This window comes from Saccopteryx bilineata, chromosome 2 (genome assembly GCF_036850765.1).
Source record: "Saccopteryx bilineata isolate mSacBil1 chromosome 2, mSacBil1_pri_phased_curated, whole genome shotgun sequence".
In the NCBI taxonomy this organism is placed as follows: Eukaryota; Metazoa; Chordata; class Mammalia; order Chiroptera; family Emballonuridae; genus Saccopteryx; species Saccopteryx bilineata.
Genome location: NC_089491.1, coordinates 393,598,798 through 393,621,835, shown reverse-complemented (window position 1 = coordinate 393,621,835; position 23,038 = coordinate 393,598,798). Strand labels below are relative to the sequence as shown.

The 23,038-nt window shown below is 51.7% G+C and overlaps 1 protein-coding gene across 17 annotated transcripts in view; it reads right to left on the bottom strand.

The window, feature by feature from the left end:
* The window catches only part of TOM1L2 (target of myb1 like 2 membrane trafficking protein), a 109,183-nt gene that overhangs the window by 57,802 nt on the left and 28,343 nt on the right, over positions 1–23,038 (bottom strand). For 16 of the 17 annotated variants that reach the window (XM_066264431.1, XM_066264437.1, XM_066264433.1 and 13 more), the window contains exon 2: positions 1,019–1,103. The exons of the other annotated variant lie outside the window; for it this stretch is intronic. In XM_066264431.1, coding sequence (XP_066120528.1) covers positions 1,019–1,103 — 85 coding nt within the window. The remainder of the gene's footprint in view (positions 1–1,018; positions 1,104–23,038) is intronic. 17 annotated transcript variants of the gene reach the window in all.

Below are 23,038 nucleotides of genomic sequence, written 5' to 3'. Positions count from 1 at the left end.
CTAAATAGATTTTTTTAAAAGGCAGGCCTAGTGTCAGCGGCTGGTCCCTCCGTCGGGAGGTTCTCGGGCAGAATCCTCACACCCCACCCCTCGCTCCTCTCCAGTCTCTGCTCAGTGATCTTCGTGAGGCTCCCCAGGATTATTCCACCTAACAGCTGACTCCCTGACTGCCCCACCACCCCGTCCATGGTACGTGCTCTAGTTATCTTGTTGATGGTCCCCTCCCCACTCTGCCTGTCTGCTACCCAAGGGGAGGGAGTCTGTCTGTCCTGTTCACTGCTGTGTCCTCAGGACACACACTAGGGCCCAGCACAAGGTCAGCACTTAGCGCATATCTGGTGAATAAAAGCAGGACCAACCTCAAGAGGCTGGTCCTCAGTTTATGCGTGACAGTGTCACAGTGCAGCTCAGGGTGCCCAAGTCCAGGCATTCTCCCCCCACTCTGGAGCTGGGGACACCATGGTGATGGCAAATCCCATTGTTTTGGTGTAGACAGAGGGCCAAACACAGACTACCTCAGGAGAAGTGCGACTGGAACGCTGCCACAACGCAGAGGGGAAGACAGGCCGTGCTCACCAGGACAGGCTCAGCAGCATGGGGCCCTGAGAGGGGCGGCCTGGGGCTAAGTGCGCCCACTCCCGAAGCGCCAGGCTGCCCGGTGCCTCCTCTGTGGGCCCTGTGGGCTCCTCCAACTCCGGGGAGGTCAGGAGTAAGGGGTGGGCAGAGGTGACCATCTGGCTGTGGAGATGAACGACCACAGGGACCAAATAACCAGGAAACTTCACTTTTGCTCGTGATTAACTGGGTTATTAAAAGAGGCTGTCAGTGCTCTAACTCAGCACTGGCCTTGGGAACTGGGGGGTGGAGTGGACAGGAAGAGGGAGAATTGTCAACATATCAAACATCAAGGCAAAGAGGCTAAAAACACAACCAAAGCCCCAACACCCTTACGCCCCAACAGGCGCCGAGTGACCCCGGGAGCTGAGGAGGCTGGTGGGGGCGGGGAGGACACACGCACCCTTCCTCGGTCTCATTGATGATGTCGCAGATCTCCATGTTCAACGTCCAGTCCTCGCTCTGGAGGGAGCCATCCGTGGCCTTCTCTGTAAAGTCAGAGAGAAAGCGGGTTTGCACTTCTCCTGCACGAGGGGCCGGGCAGGGCGCAGGAAGGGACCAGAGCCCCTCACTCCCCCACACAGACGGTCTAAGCCAGCAGAGCCATCCCGAGGGTGCTGCTTTCACAAGAGGACACCCCGCAGGAGCTCAGGGCCTGGGGCCGCTGTCCTGGCACTGCCCTTCTCTCTCCAAACTCCAGTCTGAAAAGCTCACGACAGACTTGAACTAGTCAACATCACCCGAAGCTCTCTACTCCTCCGGGCTCAAGGGACAGCCATGTCTTCCTCCACAAAGCCGGGTAAAAGCAGCCACCACCCGGGACCTGATGGTGAAGGTCAGAACAAGCAGACGGGGCTGTACTGGGTGCCTGGTCACCAGGGCCACTTTTTTTTTTTTTTAATTTTCCACTGATTGCGGGCGGGGCAGGGGGGGAGACAGAGAGAGAGAGACAGAGAGAAAGAGAGAGCAGCATCAACTCATTGTTCCACTCAGTTGTGCACTCACTGGTTGCTTCTCGTATGTGCCCTGACTGGGGATCAAACCTGTGACCACTGAACCACCCAGCCAGAGTCCAGGGCAAAATTTTTTTTTTTTAATGAGAGGAGGGGAGAGACAGACTCCTGCAGGTGCCCGGAGATCCACCCAGAAACCCCCATCTGAGGCTGATGCTTGAATCAACCAAGCTATCCTTAGCACCTGAAGCTGATGCTTGGACCAACCGAGCTATCCTTAGCACCTGAAGCTGATGCTTGGACCAACCGAGCTATCCTCGGTGCCCAGGACCAACGCTCGAACCACTGGCTGCGAGAGGAGAAGAGAGAGAAAAGGGGGAGAGGGAGGGGAAGAGAAGCAGATGGCCACTGCTCATGTGTGCCCTGATCGGTTATGGAACCCACGACGTCCAACACCAGGCCAACCAGCCAAGACCCAGGGCTACTTTTAACTCTGGCAAAGTAGATATTGTCATCTTCACTGACGTCAACTACATGGTCTACATGTTCCAGTATGGCTTCTCCCCACGGCAAGCTCAAAGGCTCAGTCACAGCTGAAAAAGGGAAGCTTGTCGTCAGCAGAAAGTCCACCTCCACCTTCCAGGAGCGAGACTCCGCTAACACCAAACGGGGCGAAGCGGGTATGGAACACACTGTGGCGTCCACAGGTGTCCTCTCTGCCTTGGAGAAGGCCGGGGCTCCCTTGAAAGGTGGAGCCAAGAGGGTCACTATCTCCGCCGCTTCTGGGACGCCCCATGTTTGCGATGGATATAAACCATGAATAGTGTGGCGACTCCTTCAAGACTGTCACAATGCTTCCGGTGCCACTAACTCCCCGACAAAGGTCAACCATGACAACTTTGGCATCAAGGAGGGACTCACGACGCTAGCCAATGCCATTGCTGCCACCCAAAAGACCATGGACAGCCCCTCCAGAAAACTGGCGTACTGACTGAGGGGCCACCAAGAACATCACCCCTGGTTCTCCTGCTGCTGCTGAGGCTGGTGGCAAGGTCATCCCTGACCTGAACGAGCAGCTGACCAGGATGGCCTCCCGTGTCCCCACTCCCAACGTGCTGGCTGTGGACCTGACCTGCACCTGGAGAAAGCTGCCGAGCATGCTGACATCAAGAAGGTGATGGGACAGGTGTCAGAGGCCCCCTCAAGGGCACCCTGGGCTATTCTGAGGACCAGGTCGCCTCCTACAACCTTAACAGTGGCCCTCACTCCTCCACCTTCCATGCTGGGGCTGGGGTTGCTCAGTGACCACTTTGTCAGGCTCATTTCCTGGTATGACAATGAATTTGGCTACAGCTATAAGGTGATGGACCTTATGGTCCACATGGCCTCCAAGCAGCCCCTGGACCACCAGCCCCAGCTAGAGGAAGAGAGACCCTCAGTTACTGGGGAGTCCTTGCCCCAAATTAATCCTCCAAAACACTGAGACTCTCCTGACCTCCACAGCTTCCTAGGCCCCTGATGGGGAGGGGCTTAGGGAGCCCTACCTGGTCATATACTATTAACAAGGTCACTATACCCAGCCAAAAACAGAAACAAACAAACAAAAAACAGGGCGGTGTTAAGTTTGTTAACCCACAGATTCTGGAGCCAAACTCCCTGGGTTTGAATCCAGACCCCACCACTTATGTGAGCTGGGCAAATTACTTCACCTCTGTGTGTCCAATTTCCTCATCTGTAAACTAGTGAAAACAACAGTCCCTACCCCATAGAGTTATTATGACAATTTAATGGTTAATGTATGTAAAACCCTTAGGATAGAGTCTAACACAGAGTCAGTACTATTACGTAGTTGCTATAATTTTTAAAAATCAACTTCAGTAGTTAAAAACTATATCGCAAGTAAGGGGGGAAGAGAGAGGGACCATTGTTTCTTTTTTTTCTTTTTTTTATTAAAGTTTTTAAAATTATTTATTTATTCATTTTTAGAGAGGAGAGAGGGAGAGAGAGAAACAGAGAGAGAGAAGGGGGGAGGAGCTGGAAGCATCAACTCCCATATGTGCCTTGACCAGGCAAGCCCAGGGTTTCGAACCAGTGACCTCAGCATTTCCAGGTCAATGCTTTATCCACTGTGCCACCACAGGTCAGGCCCGTCGTTTCTTTTGAAGACACAGCAAGGCATGGTGGCAGGAGCTTCATGCACACTATTTTATTTCATCTACTAAATGACTTCCTGACCAGTCGGTGGGAAAATACAGTCTTTTCAACAAATGGTGGTGGGGAAGTTGTATACCCACATATGAAAGAATGAAATTAGACCCTTACCCTACACCATAGGCAAAAGTGGACTAAAAATTCATAAAAGATGTAAACCTACACACTAAAACTCTTATAAGAAAACATTTTTAAAAAGCTTTATAACACGGGATTTTCATGTCAAAAGCACAGGTAACATTGAGTTACATAAAATAAAAACCTTTGCATTAAAAGACATACTCAATAGAGTAAAAAGGCAACCTATGGAATGTGGGAAAATATCTACAAATCACATATCTGATAAGTAGTTAATATCCAGAATATTTTAAAAGCTCTTACAACTCAAGAAAAAAAATTAAAAATGAGAAAAGGATTAGAACAGATATTTCTACAAAGAAGGTATTTAAATGCCAACAAGTTCATGAAAAAAATGCTCAACATCACCAAGAATTAGGAACATGCAAATCAAAACCACAATGAGACACCACTTCATACTCATTAGGAGAGCTGCTAATCCACACACACACACACACACACACACACACACAATATAACAAGTGCTGGCAGGGATGTGGAAAGATCAGAACCCTTGGGCACTCTGTGGGAATATGAAATGAAGTAGCTGCTATGAAAAGTAGTAAGGCAGTTTCTCAAAAAAAATTTTTTAAATTACCACATGATCCAGCAACTCCACTTCCAGGGACATATACCCACAAGAATTGAAGATAAGAGTCTCAGAGATATTTATACCCAAGACTCATAGCAGCATTACTCAAAATAGCCAAAAGGTGGAAGCAACCCAAGTGTCTATCAATGAACAAAGCGATAAACAAAATGTGATCTATATGTATGTACAATGGAATATTACTTGGCCTTAAAAAGGAAGGACATTCTGACACATGCTACAACACGGATGAATCCCGAAGGACATTCTGACACATGCTACAACACGGATGAATCCCGAGGACATTCTGACACATGCTACAACACAGATGAATCCCAAGGACATTCTGACACATGCTACAACACGGATGAATCCCGAAGGACATTCTGACACATGCTACAACACGGATGAATCCCGAGGACATTCTGACACATGCTACAACACGGATGGATCCCGAAGGACATTCTGACACATGCTACAACACGGATGAATCCCGAGGACATTCTGACACATGCTACAACACGGATGAATCCCGAGGACATTCTGACACATGCTACAACACGGATGAATCCCGAGGACATTCTGACACATGCTACAACACGGATGAATCCCGAAGGACATTCTGACACATGCTACAACACGGATGAATCCCGAGGACATTCTGACACATGCTACAACACGGATGGATCCCGAGGACATTCTGACACATGCTACAACACGGATGGATCCCGAAGGACATTCTGACACATGCTACAACACGGATGGATCCCGAAGGACATTCTGACACATGCTACAACACAGATGGATCCTGAAGGACATTCTGACACATGCTACAACACGGAAGGATCCCGAAGGACATTCTGACACATGCTACAACACGGATGAATCCCGAGGACATTCTGACACATGCTACAACACGGATGAACCCCAAGGACATGGTGCTAAGTGAAATTAACTGATCAGAAAAAGACAAATACTGTGTGATTCCACTTCTGTGAGGTCCCTAGAACAGTCAGGTCCCTAGGAGACAGAAGTAGGATGGGGGTGCAGGCCACGGGGGAGAGGGGACGGGGCTGCTGTCAAGTAGGTACAGAGTTTCAGTTCTGCAAGGTGAAAAAGTTCTAGATATTGGCACACTTTAAAAAAAGGTTAAAGGCCCTGGCCAGTTGGCTCAGCGGTAGAGCGTCGGCCTGGCGTGCGGGGGACCCAGGTTCGATTCCCAGCCAGGGCACGTAGGAGAAGCGCCCATTTGCTTCTCCACCCCCCCCCCTTCCTCTCTGTCTCTCTCTTCCCCTCCCACAGCCAAGGCTCCATTGGAGCAAAGATGGCCCGGGCGCTGGGGATGGCTCCTTGGACTCTGCCTCAGGCGCTAGAACGGCTCTGGTTGCGGCAGAATGACTCCCCGGAGGGGCAGAGCATCGCCCCCTGGTGGGCAGAGCGTGGCCCCCTGGTGGGCGTGCCGGGTGGATCTCGGTCGGGCGCATGCGGGAGTCTGTCTGTCTCTCCCCGTTTCCAGCTTCAGAAAAATACAAAAAAAAAAAAAAAAGGTTAAAAAGGCAGGCAGGTTTTATGTGTAATTTAACACAATTTAAAATTTTTAATTAAAAAAAGATCTCCTAAGCTAGGCATGATTCCCTCCCACATTTGAAAAGAAGGAAACGAGGTTCGGAAAGGTTGGGGACTGGGCCAGTATCACAGAACTGAACTGAGAACTCCGAGTCCTAGTAACTGAACAGAATGCACTGAGCCTGAGGGTGAGTCACAGGGCCGACAGTCCCTCCCAGGTCTGGGTCTCTGAAGCCCAGGCACTTGCCTGGTGCTGCCACCTGGTAGCAAAGGCAGGGTTCAGATCCAAAGTTGATGTCTGAGATGAATTATGAACCTGCCTCGTCCTACCTGTACCATTCATGAGAGGGATACCATCACCACCATGTTCACAAAGCCTCATACAACCCACCCCAACACTCAGTAAACCAGAGGACCTCCGTGCGTGCTGGCAGTGTCCTCGTACGAGATGCAGCTATGGAGACGTGACTCTTGTTTTTACATAACGTACTAGAGCTCACACATCCAAACAAAGGCTGTATTTATAAGCGGTGACAACACACTCCAAAAATATTGCTCTTGCTCAAAGTATTTGTGTAACAGTCTTCATTCTGCATTAAAAAGCCACATTGTTTTAATTTTTACCAACAAAGAGATATCCCCAACTTTCACCCTCTTTATTCGTCACCCTTGGCACCCAAAGACTCGCCACCCCCTGAAGAGGTAAACCCACCCACAAACAGGGAGACGCTGCCTCGGACAAACGCCGCTCAGGCAGTGAACGAGAAGGGTGCGGGGAAGGCTCTGAGATGTGCAGAAGCCTCACCCAAAGTCTGGCAGGGACAGAGGCCGTATCTGACATCTACCCACAAGAAGAAAGTGTGTGTGCGGAGAGGAAGAGGAGGATGAGAACCCACATCGGAGACTGTTCAGAGCCAGACAGGCCCCAGAGAGGGCGCTCACCTCCCCCACCTACTGCACGCATGTGGAAGAGAGGCCACCTCACAAAGCCAGTAAGTGGCACCACTGGACCTAAAGGGGAAATTAGTCACCAGGTGTGGCAGCGGCCGAGGTGGGACGGGTAACGGGGGTAGACAGATACCCAGGAAGAACAGCTCAAAGCACCCGTCTAGTCTAGAGAAGAAAATGACAGAGGGCAGAGGGGACAGCAGGAGGCAACGATGTGCTGCTGACCGGGGTGCTCAGCCCAGAGGCAGGAGAGGCCCTGCCTGTCCGGAGGGCGACAGCAAGCTTCCTGAGCAGGTGGGTGTGCGGATGAAACGACCTGTGCCTCCAGCCCCCAGCTCTTCTCGCCCCACTGTCTCGGAACAGTCCTCTCCTTCCCCGTGTCCCCTCCCAGGAGATGTGACTCATCCCCACAGCCACACGCAGCAGGGGCGTGTCTGCAGTCCCCAGTCCGCAGCCTCCTCCCACGGCCAGTCCTAGTAACTAACGAGGCTCTGCCTGCGGCCCGACTTGCCACCATTCTCAGCCAGCAAGAGAGGCCAGCTGGCCAAAGGGCCACCCTGCACTTGTCATCTGTCCCTGTCGTAACCAGGGCTACAGCACAGACTCACGGGAAAGAAAGTCTGGGAGTTGCACTTTGGTAGGACCACAGGGGACTCTGGCTTGGGAGGTTAACAGAGGAGATATTAAATCAATGAAATCTCATTTCCGAGTTCAGTTCAGCAGCAGAACCCATTAACCTTATATTCACCCTCTCCCTTCCTCTAAGAATGTTGGGAAGAGGTTCAATGGCATCAACTTATGCTCAGGGTCAGTGCCTTCTATTCCATTACTGGGATTCTGACTTCTCCAGCTAAAAGATATATATATATATATATACTTGTTTTGATTATGAAGAACCAACCCTAAAAGAAGGCGTCTTTCTTTTCACTGTTGAAGTGCCACATAGACAAGCCATGGATATCTGGCTCTTCTAACAGAGATGAGGGCGGTCAGGCTGACAGAGGTGCACACCAGTTAGCTCCCTCAGAGAAACATTCCCGGCGATGGGAAGAGTTGAATCTGATGCCCAGGACTGCAGCCACTCAGTGTGAGCTCCCTCGCTCCGTCCTGCTCCAGGCCAGGGCAAGCAAAGTCCACTCTCATCTCTTTGGCCATGTGAATCGTCAGACCTGAAACAAATGCTGCTGCAACACTAGCAGCCAAGGCTCCAGGAAGCAATGAGGCCGTCGTTCCTCCCAGCCAGCCCAGCGGTCGGATCAAGATCAAAACACCAGTGAGGCCCTGGCCGGTTGGCTCAGCAGTAGAGCGTCGGCCTAGCGTGTGGAGGACCCGGGTTCGATTCCCGGCCAGGGCACACAGGAGAAGCGCCCATTTGCTTCTCCACCCCTCCGCCGCGCTTTCCTCTCTGTCTCTCTCTTCCCCTCCCGCAGCCAAGGCTCCATTGGAGCAAAGATGGCCCGGGCGCTGGGGATGGCTCTGTGGCCGCTGCCTCAGGCGCTAGAGTGGCTCTGGTCGCAATATGGAGACGCCCAGGATGGGCAGAGCATCGCCCCCTGGTGGGCAGAGCGTCGCCCCTGGTGGGCGTGCCGGGTGGATCCCGGTCGGGCACATGCGGGAGTCTGTCTGACTGTCTCTCCCTGTTTCCAGCTTCAGAAAAATGGGAAAAAAAAAACAAAAAAAAAACCACACCAGTGGTCCCGGTTGCAAAGGGCTGAGCTCTCAGAGGTCTTGGTGATGATGCCGACGGCAGGGACAGGACAAGGTGAACACGGATGAACAGGGCTAGCAGGGCGGGTCAGGGAGACACAGCTCCCATTACACATTCAGTGCAAAAGAGTGTGTCATCCTGACGCTGTTGCCATGACATTTTCTCTGCTCAGAAAATGTGCCTCCTGCCTGCTGTAGGCTGAGGGCAGGGTGCCCTGAGCCTAGGCCCTGACAGCAATGGTACTGCTCTCCGGGGCTTGGTTTTTTCTGCCTCTCACCCCCATCCCTCACGTGCAGTCTGAAATCCACGTCCTGATGGGGGGAGTCCCACAGCCCAGTGGCTTGGTTTCTTGGCTGCTGCTTTCTATACTTTGATGTTAAATATAGTGACTTCAGAAGCAGCCAGTACCAGAAGGCAAAAGGGGGCTGGTTTTTAGCATTTTGCATTTAGCAACATTCTTTTGGTGAGAATGGAGAAAAATCAGCCAAATTATCTACCTCTCCAGCCAGCGAGGGTGTGAGCAGGAGACCAGGGTGCCAGCAGAGAGGATGACACTCAGGGTCATTCTGTGCCAGGTCTGGAGAAAAGAGATAAAGGGGTTTGGACGGGCAGGAAGCTCGTCTGATATCACGCACCAATAACACGAGACGAAACTCTGGATCCCTCTATGCTAGCGAGGCAGGCAGGCATCTACCAGTCATGCAGAAAGAAAAGTCAACCCTGACACTCTACAAAAACCATTACTGCCTATTGCTTCGGATTCCTAACATGTTTCATGAATGTTAATTGTAGCTGCTCCTCTTCCACTGGGGAGACAAGAGGGTGAACTCCAAATACACATACCTACTTTACAGCGTGTCCTTTTCTATGACAGCTGTCCCTACTCCTCCCTCACCCTTCTTAGAAGGAAGAAAATAGGGCCAGAAGAAGGTACACTAATTAACATCTAAATAAGCAGACTACTATGAGGTCATTTTCTCTGTAACTATAAAATAAAACCCCACAGTCCCCATGCCATTTACTCAAGATTGGCAGGACCTGAGATGTGCCACATAATGTCCTTAGAGCTGAGGAGAGAAAGACAGTTAAGACCCTGCCTTACGAGGTCAGTACGATGGGAGCAGCAGACAGGCAGTCAGTCATGACACAGTCCAGCCGGAACAGAGGACGGCCACAGCAGTCTGAGCAGCTGTGACGCCTGTGCCCTGGGACCGAGGAGCTGGGAGGAGATTAGTGACAACTCTACCACATACACTGAGACACGCGTAAGGACAAGAGAAGCAGAATAAGCCAGCCAGAGGCTGCGTGCCACTCGAGCGAGTCTGCTCAGCCTGCCTCTCCCAGGCCCAGCTAGAGAGGACAGCAGGGGAAGGTAGGGCACAGAACAGTGGTCCCCAAACTTGAGGTTAGGATCACCAGGAGGCCTTTAGAAAGTATTCTTGTCTGCGACCACCGCATGCCTGCCAACCGCACCCTCTGAGGTCTGAGGCCCAGATAGTGACATGCTTCAAAACTGCCCGGGTCGTCCACGTGCAGCTGGGGCTGAGAACACAGCCATCATCCGACACAAACGGGCCACACGGTAACCAAGGGCTGTACGCTGCAGACACAGCGAAGGCAAACAGACGTGGTGCCCGCCCTTCCGGGGCTCACAGCCAAGGGAGGGGCCGGGGTCGAGTGGCCCTGGTCCCTGCTCTGGCTTTGCCACGAACGATTCTGAGCCCTCGATGGCCTCTTCTTCTCTGGCCCATAGGTTTCCTATCAGATGAGGCCAGTCCCCACGTGTCCCCCAGCTCCCCCGCGGCACTCTGACAGGACTTAGGCCTAAGCACGCATGTTCTCCGCTTTTTGGTGATTTTGTGATAAAATAAACACAACAAAAAAATTGACCCTGTTTAAGGTAAGGGTCCAACTTCACTCTTTTGTATGTGACCATCCAGCTTTTCTGAACCATCTGTTAAAAAGACTGTCCTTCCCCCTTGAACAGTTTTGACACCTCTGTGGAAAATCAATAGGTTATATAACGGAGGGTTTATTTCCAGGTTCTTCCTCCACTGGTGTCTATGTCTGTCCTTATGCAAGTGCCACATGGTCTTCAAATCCGGAAGTATGAGTTTCCCAATTGGGTCCTCTTTCAGGGCTGCTTTGACTATTTTGACTCTCTTGAGTTTCCATATGAATTTTAGGATAGCTTTTTTTTTTTTCTGCAAAAGATGTTGGGATTTTAATTAGAATTACACTAAGTTTATAGATCACTTTGAGTAGTAGTGTCATCTTAAAAATAGTGTCTTCTAATCCATGAACATGGGATGTCCTTTCCATTTATTTATGTCTTCTTTAATTTCTTTCAGTAACATGTTGTAGTTTTCCCATGTACAAGCCTTTGCCTCCTTGATTAATTCCTAGGGATTTTATTCTTTTAGATGCTATTGCAAATGAAATGGTGTTCTTAATTTCCTTTTTTGGATTGTTCATTGTTAGTATATAAAACAGCTGATTTTTAGAGCTGATTTTGTCTTCTTGCAACTTTGCTGGATTTATTAGTTTTAACAGGGTTTTGGGGGGGGTGAAATGTTTAGGGTTTTCTCCATATAAGGTCACGTCATCTACAAACAGGTAATTTTATTCTTTCTTTCCCATTTGGATGCCTTTTATTTCTTTCTCCTTCCTAATAGCTCTGGCTAGAACTTCCAGTACTGTGTCAAACAGAAGTGATTAAAGTGAGCATCCTTGGGCATACATGCACTTTCAGAAACCCCAATCACACACTGTGAAAGCAAACAGAGCAGAAGAGAAGGCCCATCTGCACCCTCACCCCACAGTGAAGCAGGTTATCTGCTGGAGAGTGAAAGAGGGAACTGCATTAGTATTTGGAAGATTCTGTAAGCCATGGGGCCTCGTGGCTCTACCTCCAACCCTGAGGAAGTCGCCTCAGACTTCTCTGGTTGAAAAGCCTTCACTTTGATCCCATCTCTTCTGCAGAGCCCCCTTCGATACCTCCCCGCGGGATGCCTCTGATAGGCTCCAGCACCTGGACATAGAGTCCACGCAAGGACTGAGCTTTCAAGACCATGCTCTTGCTGGTCAGGGAGGCCCTTCCAACCTTGCTGGTCAGGGAGGTCCTTCCAACCTTGCTGGTCAGAAAGGTCCTTCCAACCTTGCTGGTCAGGGAGGCCCTTCCAACCTTGCTGGTCAGGGAGGCCCTTCCAACCTTGCTGGTCAGGGAGGCCCTTCCAACCTTGCTGGTCAGGGAGGCCCTTCCAACCTTGCTGGTCAGGGAGGTCCTTCCAACCTTGCTGGCCTGAGAAGCCATCTGTTAAAAAGACTGTCCTTCCCCCTTGAACAGTTTTGACACCTCTGTGGAAAATCAATAGGTTATATAACGGAGGGTTTATTTCCAGGTTCTTCCTCCACTGGTGTCTATGTCTGTCCTTATGCAAGTGCCACATGGTCTTCAAATCCGGAAGTATGAGTTTCCCAATTGGGTCCTCTTTCAGGGCTGCTTTGACTATTTTGACTCTCTTGAGTTTCCATATGAATTTTAGGATAGTTTTTTTTTTTTCTGCAAAAGATGTTGGGATTTTAATTAGAATTACACTAAGTTTATAGACACACCTAACCCTGGAGCTGCTTGGAGGCAGGACATCTTCCCTTCCTCATGAGGGTCCGACCTTACGGTGACAAGGGTCCTTTATAGGTGAGACAATGCGGGTAAGTCCTTCCGAGGCCCTGTGATGAAAGGCAGTGAGCAGTGTGCTGTGGGCAGTGTGGTGTGAGCAGTGTGGACTGGGCAGTGTGGTGTGAGCAGTGGGAAGTGGGCAGTGTGGTGTGAGCAGTGGGGAGTGGGCAGTGTGGTATGAGCAGTGTGGAGTGGGCAGTGTGGTGTGAGCAGTGTGGTGTGAGCAGTGTGCTGTGGGCAGTGTGGTGTAAGCAGTGTGGAGTGGGCAGTGTGGTGTGAGCAGTGTGGTGTGGGCAGTGTGGTGTAAGCAGTGTGGAGTGGGCAGTGTGGTGTGAGCAGTGTGGTGTGGGCAGTGTGGAGTGGGCAGTGTGGTGTGGGCAGTGTGGTGTGAGCAGTGTGGAGTGGGCAGTGTGGTGTGAGCAGTGTGGTGTGGGCAGTGTGGAGTGGGCAGTGTGGTGTGAGGAGTGGGGAGTGGGCAGTGTGGAGTGGGCAGTGTGGTGTGAGCAGTGGGGAGTGGGCAGTGTGGTGTGAGCAGTGGGGAGTGGGCAGTGTGGTGTGGGCAGTGTGGTGTGAGCAGTGGGGAGTGGGCAGTGTGGTGTAAGCAGTGTGGAGTGGGCAGTGGGGTGTGAGCAGTGTGGTGTGGGCAGTGTGGTGTAAGCAGTGTGGAGTGGGCAGTGTGGTGTGAGCAGTGGGGAGTAGGCAGTGTGGTGTAAGCAGTGGGGAGTGGGCAGTGTGGTGTGAGCAGTGTGGTGTGGGCAGTGTGGAGTGGGCAGTGTGGTGTGAGCAGTGTGGTGTGAGCAGTGTGGTGTGGGCAGTGTGGAGTGGGCAGTGTGGTGTGAGCAGTGTGGTGTGGGCAGTGTGGAGTGGGCAGTGTGGTGTGAGGAGTGGGGAGTGGGCAGTGTGGAGTGCGCAGTGTGGTGTGAGCAGTGGGGAGTGGGCAGTGGGGAGTGGGCAGTGTGGTGTGAGCAGTGGGAAGTGGGCAGTGTGGAGTGAGCAGTGGGGAGTGGGCAGTGTGGTGTGGGCAGTGGGGAGTGGGCAGTGTGGTGTGGGCAGTAGGGAGTGGGCAGTGTGGTGTAAGCAGTGTGGAGTGGGCAGTGTGGTGTGAGCAGTGTGGTGTAGGCAGTGTGGTGTAAGCAGTGTGGAGTGGGCAGTGTGGTGTGGGCAGTGTGGTGTGAGCAGTGGGGAGTAGGCAGTGTGGTGTAAGCAGTGGGGAGTGGGCAGTGTGGTGTGAGCAGTGTGGTGTGGGCAGTGTGGAGTGGGCAGTGTGGTGTGAGCAGTGTGGTGTGGGCAGTGTGGAGTGGGCAGTGTGGTGTGAGCAGTGGGGAGTGGGCAGTGTGGAGTGGGCAGTGTGGTGTGAGCAGTGGGGAGTGGGCAGTGTGGTGTGAGCAGTGGGGAGTGGGCAGTGTGGAGTGAGCAGTGGGGAGTGGGCAGTGTGGTGTGGGCAGTGGGGAGTGGGCAGTGTGGTGTGAGCAGTGTGGTGTGAGCAGTGTGGTGTGGGCAGTGTGGTGTGAGTAGTAGGGAGTGGGCAGTGTGGTGTAAGCAGTGTGGAGTGGGCAGTGTGGTGTGAGCAGTGTGGTGTGGGCAGTGTGGTGTAAGCAGTGTGGAGTGGGCAGTGTGGTGTGGGCAGTGTGGTGTGAGCAGTGTGGTGTGGGCAGTGTGAAGTGGGCAGTGTGGTGTGGGCAGTGTGGTGTGAGCAGTGGGGAGTAGGCAGTGTGGTGTAAGCAGTGGGGAGTGGGCAGTGTGGTGTGAGCAGTGTGGTGTGGGCAATGTGGAGTGGGCAGTGTGGTGTGAGCAGTGTGGTGTGAGCAGTGTGCTGTGGGCAGTGTGGAGTGGGCAGTGTGGTGTGAGCAGTGTGGTGTGAGCAGTGTGGAGTGGGCAGTGTGGTGTGAGCAGTGGGGAGTGGGCAGTGTGGTGTGAGCAGTGTGGTGTGGGCAGTGTGGTGTAAGCAGTGTGGAGTGGGCAGTGTGGTGTGAGCAGTGTGGTGTGGGCAGTGTGGAGTGGGCAGTGTGGTGTGGGCAGTGTGGTGTGAGCAGTGTGGAGTGGGCAGTGTGGTGTGAGCAGTGTGGTGTGAGCAGTGGGGAGTGGGCAGTGTGGAGTGGGCAGTGGGGAGTGGGCAGTGTGGTGTGAGCAGTGGGGAGTGGGCAGTGGGGAGTGGGCAGTGTGGTGTGAGCAGTGGGGAGTGGGCAGAGTGGTGTGAGCAGTGGGGAGTGGGCAGTGTGGTGTGGGCAGTGTGCTGTAAGCAGTGTGGTGTGAGCAGTGTGGTGTGAGCAGTGTGGAGTGGGCAGTGTGGTGTGAGCAGTGGGGAGTGGGCAGAGTGGTGTGAGCAGTGGGGAGTGGGCAGTGTGGTGTGGGCAGTGTGCTGTAAGCAGTGTGGTGTGAGCAGTGTGGTGTGAGCAGTGTGCTGTGGGCAGTGTGGTGTGAGCAGTGGGGAGTGGGCAGTGTGGTGTAAGCAGTGTGGAGTGGGCAGTGTGGTGTGAGCAGTGTGGTGTGGGCAGAGTGGTGTGAGCAGTGGGGAGTGGGCAGTGTGGTGTGGGCAGTGTGCTGTAAGCAGTGTGGTGTGAGCAGTGTGGTGTGAGCAGTGTGCTGTGGGCAGTGTGGTGTGAGCAGTGGGGAGTGGGCAGTGTGGAGTGGGCAGTGTGATGTGGGTAGTGGGGAGTGGGCAGTGTGGAGTGGGCAGTGTGGTGTGGGCAGTGTGGTGTGAGCAGTGGGGAGTGGGCAGTGTGGTGTGGGCAGTGTGGTGTAAGCAGTGTGGTGTGAGCAGTGTGGTGTGGGCAGTGTGGTGTGAGCAGTGGGGAGTGGGCAGTGTGGTGTAAGCAGTGTGGAGTGGGCAGTGTGGTGTGGGCAGAGTGGTGTGGGCAGTGTGGTGTGGGCAGTGTGGTGTGGGCAGTGTTGTGTAAGCAGTGTGGAGTGGGCAGTGTGGAGTGGGCAGTGTGGTGTGAGCAGTGGAGAGTGGGCAGTGTGGTGTGAGTAGTGTGGTGTGGGTAGTGGGGAGTGGGCAGTGTGGTGTGAGCAGTGTGGTGTGGGCAGTGTGGTGTAAGCAGTGTGGAGTGGGCAGTGTGGAGTGGGCAGTGTGGTGTAAGCAGTGTGGAGTGGGCAGTGTGGTGTGAGCAGTGGGGAGTAGGCAGTGTGGTGTGAGCAGTGTGGTGTGAGCAGTGGGGAGTGGGCAGTGTGGAGTGGGCAGTGTGGTGTGGGCAGTGTGGTGTGGGTAGTGGGGAGTGGGCAGTGTGGAGTGGGCAGTGTGGTGTGGGCAGTGTGGTGTGAGCAGTGGGGAGTGGGCAGTGTGGTGTGGGCAGTGTGGAGTGGGCAGTGTGGTGTGGGCAGTGTGGTGTGAGCAGTGGGGAGTGGGCAGTGTGGTGTGGGCAGTGTGGTGTAAGCAGTGTGGTATGAGCAGTGTGGTGTGGGCTGTGTGGTATGGGCAGTGTGGTGTGAGCAGTGGGGAGTGGGCAGTGTGGTGTGGGCAGTGTGGTGTGAGCAGTGTGGTGTGGGCAGTGTGGAGTGGGCAGTGTGGAGTGGGCAGTGTGGTGTGAGCAGTGTGGAGTGGGCAGTGTGGAGTGGGCAGTGTGGTGTGAGCAGTGGGGAGTGGGCAGTGTGGTGTGGGCAGTGTGGAGTGGGCAGTGTGGAGTGGGCAGTGTGGTGTGAGCAGTGTGGAGTGGGCAGTGTGGTGTGGGCAGTGTGGTGTGAGCAGTGGGGAGTGGGCAGTGTGGTGTGGGCATTGTGGAGTGGGCAGTGTGGTGTGGGCAGAACTGGGTCCCTCGCTACCTCTGCATCCTCTCCTTGAACTCAGAAACAGGAGAAACGGGCATCATAACAGAGTATCAGCAGGGTTTGAACTCAGACTTTGGTGAGTCCTACTTCTGCCAATTACTGTGTGACCAGGGTAGGAACTTGACCGCTCTAAGCCTTTCTGTCCTCTGTAAGCACTTTTCTTACATAGTTGTTGTGACAGTCAACTAAATAACACACATAAAGCATCTGACAAAGCCTCTAATACAGAGTAACATTTCTCCACGGCCAGCCGTGGTCATCACCATTATCTTTGTTATTATTACAGCTCTGCTCAAAGGGATTCTGCCAGCACACAGCTCCCATGCCTTCTGCATTATGTGTCACCACTGCCACCTACAGGTGGACAGCCGTCCACAAGCTGTGCCCAGCAGAGTCAACGCCCTTGGATCTTGCAAATATCTCCAGCCTTTCAGATTCCCGGGTTTCTAAGCCAGGAGAGTTCCATGCCCAGAAAAAGCACAAGGGCTCCCCTTCTAGCAGGAAGCCCCAAATCGACATGGCCCATCTGCAAGGGGGAGAAACAGTCTCAGCAGCCTGACTGGTGGTGACGCGGTGGGTAGAGCATCAGCCTGGGACACTGAGGTCCCAGGTTCAAACCCCAAGGTTGCCAGCTTAGGCGTGTGATCATCAGTGTGGCCCCAAGGTCGCTGACTTGAGCCCAAAGTCACTGGCTTGAGCAAGGGGTCACTCGGTCTGCTGTAGCCCCCGCGGTCAAGGCACATATGAGAAACAATCAATGAACAACTAAGGTGCCACAACTACAAGCTGATGCTTCTCATCTCTCTCCCTTCCTGTCTGTTTCGATCCCTTTCTCACTAAAACAAAAAGAAAAAAGGAACAACCACAGCACAATTTCCTGAAATCCAAATGTTAAAACTCTAAGAGGTCTCAGGGACCATCTAGTAAAGAAGATTCCCCACGAGTTACTCAAAACAGGTATCACATTTCCTGGATCTCTGGAAACGGGTGTGTGGGTGGGGTGGGGGCACACTGTTGCTGCTGGCTCCCCACACCGAGCTGCCACTGAACCACAGACCTCGTTTCTTCCACACAAGAAATGGAGACGCAGAGGGAGAATGAAAAGCAGTGTTTGCCAAGCACAACACTCCGCCCGGCTGAGTTCTGCACACACCTTATCTAACCCTCCCCTCCAGGCGGGTGTCGCCCTCCCAACAGGAGAAGAAACAAGCCCAGAGTGCTGACGAACCCTGAGCCACTGGCAGCGAGCAGCGCTGCCAACCACACGGCCCAGGTCTCCCAGTCGACCTGGCCTTGCAGCCCAAACAAAGGGTGGTGGGCACAGAGAAGACCTTCGCTGGAGAGCGGACAGGTCCAGGCTCCCTAGACACAGCCTCTCCTGCCCATTCTGCGATGAAGGGCAAGAACCCTGGGCTAAGGAGTGGAGAAGAAAGTGCTGATGAATGAAGGGTCAAGTTAAACTAGCTGACGGATCAGCCTTTACCTTGTTCTTCATCGACAGACTTTCAGTACTGGAATACTTTTAAATGTACTGGAGAGTTGCAAGGATCATATAAAGGGTCCCCAAATGCCCTTCTTCCAGTTTCTGTTCATGTCAGTATCTTACATAGCCATTGCTCATGTCTCAAAATTAAAAATTGAATTAGCATAGGACTATTAAACTCCAAACTTTATTTGGAATTTTCCAGTTTTTCCACTAATGCCCTTTTTTGTCTGGAAGCCACTCCAGAATGCCACACCGCACTTAGTTTCCCCCTTTTTAATTTTCTATTTTCTTTCAAGACCCAGAAACTCGCAGCACCGCTCCAGACTGGTTCCTGTGTGGAGCGCACAGCTCCTCAGGGCAGCTCTGCGTGAGCCCCAGCTCCACACCAGGCCTAATTAGGGCACCACATCCGCCCACTCCCCGGACAAAGGGGCCCTTCAGGCCGGCCAAACAGGGAAAACAGAAGCTTGCTGGCCACAAAGGCCTGAGGCTGCTGATCCAAGTTCTTTTTTCACTGGAATTCCCTTGAGAAGAATCCAGACTTAAAATGCATCTGGGGTGTGTCCTCCTACAAGCACAGCCCCTGGTTTGATATGCTCCCATCTCGCACTTAGTGGCACATTTTACCTATGGAATAAAGCAGAGCGTAGGAGAGGCCTGGGGGAGACACAGATTTCGGGCTGGGATGGCAGTGGGCACCTGGGGGAGGGGCCCCTGCAGGAGCCAGGCCCAGGCCAGAGGAGCGGAGCCAGGGTCGCCCAGCCCAGCCCAGCCCAGCGGGTGCTCTCTCACAGCCAGGCAGGTGGGCCAGTTGACCGGGAGGATAAAAGGTCCCCGGGGAGCTGGCTCTCAGGCTAGAGCTGCATCAAAGCACAGCAGATATGCGGCCCATGTCCACCCTCCCCAGCGCCTCTGGGGGCTGTTCACGCTCTCCTGCACTGAGAGAAGAGACGAGGTGCCCGCAAACCCCCCTGGGCACGGCCCTAGCACCAGCCCTGGTTCCAGCTGCCCCGATCACAGAGGTGCACAGTCAGAGAAGTCGTGCAGGCCAGGCCTAGAGGAGCAGGACGGGCAAGGCCATCCACAGGCTTCCTGGATCAATTTTAGAACTGAACTGAGAGGCCTGTTCTGCCGGGCACTGTGCTAGGGGTGCACAGAAAAATAAGCAGACGGATCATCTACCCATAAGGAGCGCACGGGGCAGGAGACCAAACAAGCAGCCAGTACACAATGTGGTGAGGGTTATAATAGGAGCGAATGGAAAAGAGAAAGACTCATGGACCAGACGACAGAGGAACAATCATGCTGAAGAGGGCAGAGGGAGGGTCCGTGAGAGCTGAGGAAAGGACCTGGTGAAACAGAAGAGCAGGAATTTGGGGGGGGGGGCGAAGGGGAGCCCCCCAGGCAGTCGGAACTGGCTGAGCAGAGATCTGAGCAGAGGCCTGACGCCACACGGGCCAGGCCGGGACGCTGGGCTGTGGAGAAGGGAAGCCCGAGAGGCCAGCTGGGGGGAGTCCTCTCATTCTCTGTAAGGAGTCCGGGCTGTCTGCAGGAGCCAGGGGGAGGGGCTTTCCAACGGAAACGCCAGGTCGCTCTGGTAACAGCACGGGGCTGTACTGGAGGGTAGAGCAGGGGCAGGGTTATCACCACTGGTCCCTGAAAAGGGGAGACAGGGCAGCCCTCGGTCAAAGGCATGGCTTTGAATTTGCTACATTAGGGGTCAGTCCCGGGTCATTTGACCCTGGGCAAATTTCTTGACCTCTGAACTTAAGTTTAGTCACCTATGAAACAGGCAAAATAGTCAGTCATACCAATGAACTAGCGATATAAAACAGGGAACCTGGCACTTGGTGGGTGTACAATAAATATAGACCACAATTATCAACACGAGCATCAGGTGGACTGTACCTCGGGAAAGACTGAATTCGCGTGGGCGAGGCAAAGGGAAAGCGGTTGCCTCCGAGGCATGACAGCAGCCTCCAGGCAGACAGTACAGAGGCCACCCGACGTCCCTCCCAGAGTGTGGGCACACTGGACCCTGACAGGGCTGTATTCTGCTGACCAGGCACCACACCAGGCACCAGACCAGCCAGGGACAGCAGGCATCAGAATGAGCCAGTCCAAAAAGGAAGATCTCCTTTCTGCCTCAAAACGCAATTCAAGTTCTCCAAGGCTGGAGAAAACCTCCCAAAAAGTTGCCAAGGGCTCACACTTGTACTCAGCAAAGTCACAGCGCTTTAACTCTGGCAAAGAGCTCTCCTTCAGGACTAGGTAAAGAGCAACACTCTCCACCCTGGCCTGGCAGCTCAACTGGTTAGAGCAGGCATCCCCAAACTACAGCCAGCGGCTGGCCGCATGCGGCCCCCAGAGGCCATTTATTCAGCCCCACTGCACTTCCGGAAGGGGCACCTCTTTCATTGGTGGTCAGTGAGAGGAGCACTGTGTGTGGCGGCCCTCCAACAGTCTGAGGGACAGTGAACTGGCTCCCTGTGTAAAAAGTTTGGGGACCCCTGGGTTAGAGCATTATCCCAATGCACCAAGGTTGTGGGTTCAATCCCTGGTCAGGGCACATACAAGAATCAAATAAATGGAGCCTAACCAGGCAGTGGCACAGTGGATACAGCGTCAGACTGGGATGCGGAGGACCCAGGTTCGAGACCCCAAGGTTGCCAGCTTGAGCGCGGGCTTATCTGGTTTGAGCAAAAAGCTCACCAGCTTGGACCCAAGGTCGCTGGCTTGAGCAAGGGGTTACTCGATCTGCTGAAGGTCCGCGGTCAAGGAACATATGAGAAAGCAATCAATGAACAACTAAGGTCTCACAACGAAAAACTGGTGATTGATGCTTCTCATCTCTCTTTGTTCCTGTCTGTCTGTCCCTGTCTATCCCTCTCTCTGTCCTTGTAAAAAAAAAAAAATCAAATAAATGCATAAATAAGTGGAATGATGAACTGATGCCTCTCTCTCTCTCTCTCTCTCTCTCAAATCAATTGAAAATTTAATTTGGAAAGAAAAGAAACACTCTCCTTGCTACCATCATAGCCTTTGCAGTATTCAAAGGCATTTGTGGGGAACAGTCAAAAGCAACCCATCAGGGCAAGGCTAAACATTAGCTGGTTTTCCACCTATGGGCCTACTCTTGGAGGAATGGCAACTAATAATAAAAAACATCCACATTAAAACAACTAAGTTAAATTCTTACTTTTAAATTAACACTTTAAAAGAATAATACCCCCTGCTGGGAAGGTTCCGGTAAAACTGTTAGATGGGACAAGAGTCTCAAGGTCTCTGCAGTTCTTACTAAATGCTATTCATGCTAAATGCTAAAATGTAGAACAGTACTTTGCAGATGCAGCTGTTACTTGATGAACTTGACCAGAACCCAACCTGAGCAAAGGAGAAATCAACAAGCAATTGACCAAACAGTATATATAAGTAATAAATAGGTCTCCTTTCCCAGGGACAAAGCTTTGGATGGGACTGTCCTGTCTCCTTTACCTGCTTGAGGGTGGGTTTGTTGGCTTGAGTGTGGGATCACCGACATGATTGCTGTCTTAAGTCTAAGGTCGCTGGCTTGAGTAAGGGGTCACTGGCTCAGCTGGAGCCCCCCAGTCAAGACACATATGAGAAGCAATCAATGAGCAACTAAAGGGCCACAACTATGAGTTGATGCTTCTCATCTCTCTCCTTTCCTGTCTCTGTCTAATAATAATAATTTAATAGCTTTGTAACTAAGAGATGGATAGTCTTCTTCCAGTGATATCCAACATTGTGATGACTGTACTTAATATTTGGACACCGGAGCGACATCAGAAGATAAGTCTGTCAGCTTTACTTTTTCACAATGAGTTGAAATCTTCCATGAATGGGTTCTTGATCCAGAGGGTACCTTAATGGGGATCCTAATTTTCAGGGCAATCATGGTCAAAGTTTTGAACTAACACGCTTAAATGTTGACTTACTATATTAAATATAAATTACTGGTTGACATCTTCAGCAATCAAAAAGTCTTGGAAAAGTGGAAACATTTCTACATCTTCTTCCTGTATTGACTTTCCCAAAGAACAAGTTTCTTTTTGAATGCATCCGTCTTATTTCTTAATGCAGAAATGTTTGTTAAACCTCTGAAGAGAAATATTTAGTTCATTGAAGAGGCTAAATATATCCTCCATATATGCAGCTTCACCATCTATTCTTCATCCAACAAAAGCTCTACTAATACAGAGCTTTGCTCTTGCAGAAACTGTTTCATTTCTCTCAGCTCAGAAAGGCGTGAAGGAACCCATCCTCTTGGGAGCCACCTCATCTCCATGTAGAGAAGGAGATGCTGGTGTTGTGAATCCTTGCTTTCAGTAGTTCGTGAACAGTCTGGCGTTCAAATCTCAAGGACGAATGCCATTAACGATCTTCACGGTGTCATTCGGCACTGTGTTCAATGCAGGGGAAAGTTTGTTTACAACCAAATGTTACCAGTGAGTCATACAGTGCGTGGACAGCTTTTCTGGATGTGCAGGGCCCTTTATCGTCACAACTACCTCTGAGTGATGTCCAGTCACGCTCTCACCATATCTGTACACACTCCGACGCACCTTCCCCAGCCTAAACCCTCCACCTGAAAGGACTCACTAACAGCATTAAATAATCTCTGAACTAGTGGGCCGACCAGGTAAATCAAGACAATGGAGCAGTTCTTCTCCAAAGTCTTAATAGTCAATATACCTCAGGAAGCAAAGTAGAATAGCACAGTTACTCACATCAGTTGATTCATCAAGTTGAACAGCAAAACGTTTCAATTTCTTTATCCCTTCTACAATTTGCTCTTCAATATTGTTGGCTATATCAACAATTCTTCTCTGAATGGTATAGTTCAAAAGTGATACACCCTCAAGTTTTTGTGTGGCTTGAGGATCTAAAATTTCCCAAGTGGCATCTAAGAAGCAAGGTTTATTCTTCACCAGTAGAGAATGGTTTTTTTTTCATTTTCAATATTCAAAGAGAACTATATAAGACACTCGAAACAGCAATGTGTCACTGGTCATCATTTTCTTCATTTGAATTTTGACTTTTCATTTGGTTGAGTAAATCTTTGATAAAAACCCAGTGGCTTCTCAAAAAGATCCCTATCTTTCAAATGCAAATGATGAGTAAGTTTGGAAGGTTTCATTGCAACATTTGACAATTTCAGAACATACACAAGGGCCTTGGAAATAATTCACTACCAGGTGCTACAGTGAAACTAAGTTTTAAATATTTCTTATCACACTAATAAAGTTTCCTTATCTTTTCTTGATTTCTGTTACATTAGGTGCAAGCCAGCACATGCTTTCCAATGCCACATGTACGATGCACTGAATACTACTTTGAATGAACTATATACACTTACAATGGCTAACACGGTAAATTT